The sequence below is a fragment of the Scylla paramamosain genome, chromosome 28, assembly GCF_035594125.1.
Source record: "Scylla paramamosain isolate STU-SP2022 chromosome 28, ASM3559412v1, whole genome shotgun sequence".
NCBI classification, from domain to species: Eukaryota; Metazoa; Arthropoda; class Malacostraca; order Decapoda; family Portunidae; genus Scylla; species Scylla paramamosain.
Window position 1 is genome coordinate 2,540,001 of NC_087178.1, and position 2,601 is coordinate 2,542,601.

At 37.6% G+C, this 2,601-nt stretch overlaps 1 protein-coding gene across 1 annotated transcript in view; it reads left to right on the forward strand.

Moving 5' to 3' along the window:
• LOC135115139 (lateral signaling target protein 2 homolog) overlaps positions 1 to 1,578 on the forward strand; it is a 63,356-nt gene extending 61,778 nt beyond the window's left edge. The window contains exon 4 of the mRNA XM_064031639.1: positions 1,246 to 1,578. Coding sequence (XP_063887709.1) covers positions 1,246 to 1,578 — 333 coding nt within the window. The remainder of the gene's footprint in view (positions 1 to 1,245) is intronic.
• Positions 1,579 to 2,601: the final 1,023 nt, after the last annotated feature.

Sequence of the window (2,601 nt, forward strand, 5' to 3'; positions counted from 1 at the left end):
CCTGTCACTCAGAGACTATTTAACTCAGGTTGTGCTGCCAACACAGAATAACTAAATAAATACATAAATAGATAGATAAATATAATTATATATATATATATATATATATATATATATATATATATATATATATATATATATATATATATATATATATATATATATATATATATATATATACGAGTATAAAGTTAATAAATAAACATATCCCATATAAGAGTAAGGCATCAAGACCACTTGCCATCACACAGCGCAGTGCACAGGCTGTCTTTGTGACACGATTGCTCAGTGTTTATAAAGAGAAAAGAAGCGAACAATCACTTCTGAAAATATAGTTGTCAGCCAATGACAGAGTATCTCACTAACCTAACATTTCATGACATTACAGGTCTTATAAATATTTAATATTAAGAGCAATACCAGGTTTTCTTAAGACAATGGCTTTTATAACAAAGAAAAATAGAAAAGCGAAAAGATTAAGACTGTAAAAATTAAATTGTTCAAATCAATTGATTAAACAAAAATATTCAAATCAACTTACTAAATCAAGCATGAAAATAGTTAATTTTATTTCAGCAAGTGCTTTGTCGCATACATATTAGAGTCAAATATCACTAATTAAAAGACTATGGAATTTTATAATCAGGATAAAACCAAAAATGGAGCTACTGTAACATAACACCATTATCTTTGCATGATTTGACGCGTGCGCCACTTTGCAATGACAATGTCACGCCAAGGTCAGTAATTCATGAAGGACACGATTATTAAATTATTAAATGACATAATCAACCTATCAAAAGTTATATATATATATATATATATATATATATATATATATATATATATATATATATATATATATATATATATATATATATATATATATATATATATGAGGTAAGCAGGGATACACCAGACTTCCTTCTTCATTTATTGTAACATTTCACCTTCAAGGCATCATCAGGCATTGCATGACGTGGCCTGATGATGCCTTCTGTGAAGGTGAAACGTTGCAATAAATCAAGAAGTCTGGTGTATTCCTGCTTACCTCATATATAACTCGGAACATGTTCTCATATATATATATATATATATATATATATATATATATATATATATATATATATATATATATATATATATATATATATATATATATATATATATATATATATATATATATATATATATATATACTCGTATTATTCTCATCAAATTATACTAGTCCCATCTGGTTTACAGTCACTGGAGCGGATGATCCTCAAGACAGATCGGCCTGCGTGCAAGCAGGCCTCAGGACGCTTGGTGCTCGAGACACTTGGTACCCAAACAAACCACTTGGTCCCCAAAATGTCTCTAGACTCACACGTCTGGACTACAGGCTTCGTGAAGGCAGCATTTGGATCCACACACACCAATATAATGTCTGCCAACCCATCCACTACATCCTCAACCACATCCACCCATCCACCATCCACTCAACCATATCTACCCACTCACATCCACCCAACCACAGCCGTAACTCCATCCATCTATCCACCGATTCACACTCACCCATCCACCCACTTCCATTAGCTCACCCACCCAACCACCCACTCAACCACATCCACCCATCCATCCACCACACACTACCTACAGCCTCATCCGCCTATCCTTCCACCCGTTTCTTACCCACTAACCCATCCACCCACACTCACACATCCATCATTCCACCCACACTCACCAACCCATCCACCTACCACCCACTACATACTGACCTACCGATCCACAACCACGACCACCCACTAATCCATCCACCCATCCATCCATTGTCCACTGTCACTCCACCAACCTACTCATTCATACTCATCTACTCAACCATTCACCCATCCATCGACCTCATCCACACACCTTATCACCCACACCTTTCACTCACCCAGCCAGTCAACGATCCACCAACTCAATTTATCCACCCATCCAAATATCCACCCACACACAAATTCACCCACCCACCCATCCAACTACCCACTTACGCATCTATCTATCTATCCACACCTATCCACCTATCCATCCACACAACAATTCATACAACCACCCATTCACACACATATCCACCCACACATCCCACCGTCTCCCCAAAGAGCGTCTGTCATTAGCCAAGCGGATTTATGACAGAGGTGCGCAGTTTATGATCAAAATCAGCCATTTTTTTCCTCCCTTTGACATGTTTCATAGCCAAGACTGCATAGCTACTACCACCACTGCTACTACTACTACTACTACTACTACTACTATTAATGTGTGTGTGTGTGTGTGTGTGTGTGTGTGGTGCCTTGTCTGGGTCGCATTATGTGGGATTGCCAGCCTGTTATAGATAGAAAGACTACTACTACTACTACTACTACTACTACTACTACTACTACTACTACTACTGGCGACCTGTTGCCTATCCTTCCCCTCCCCCCAAACCGTCACCTGGTAACTGAAACTAGAGCCGATCAAACACACACACACACACACACACACACACACACACACACACACACACACACACACTTTCTACAAAGTTTAAGGATCAGATGTAGTTGTGGGACAAGTAAAGATGTTTCAGAGTGATTG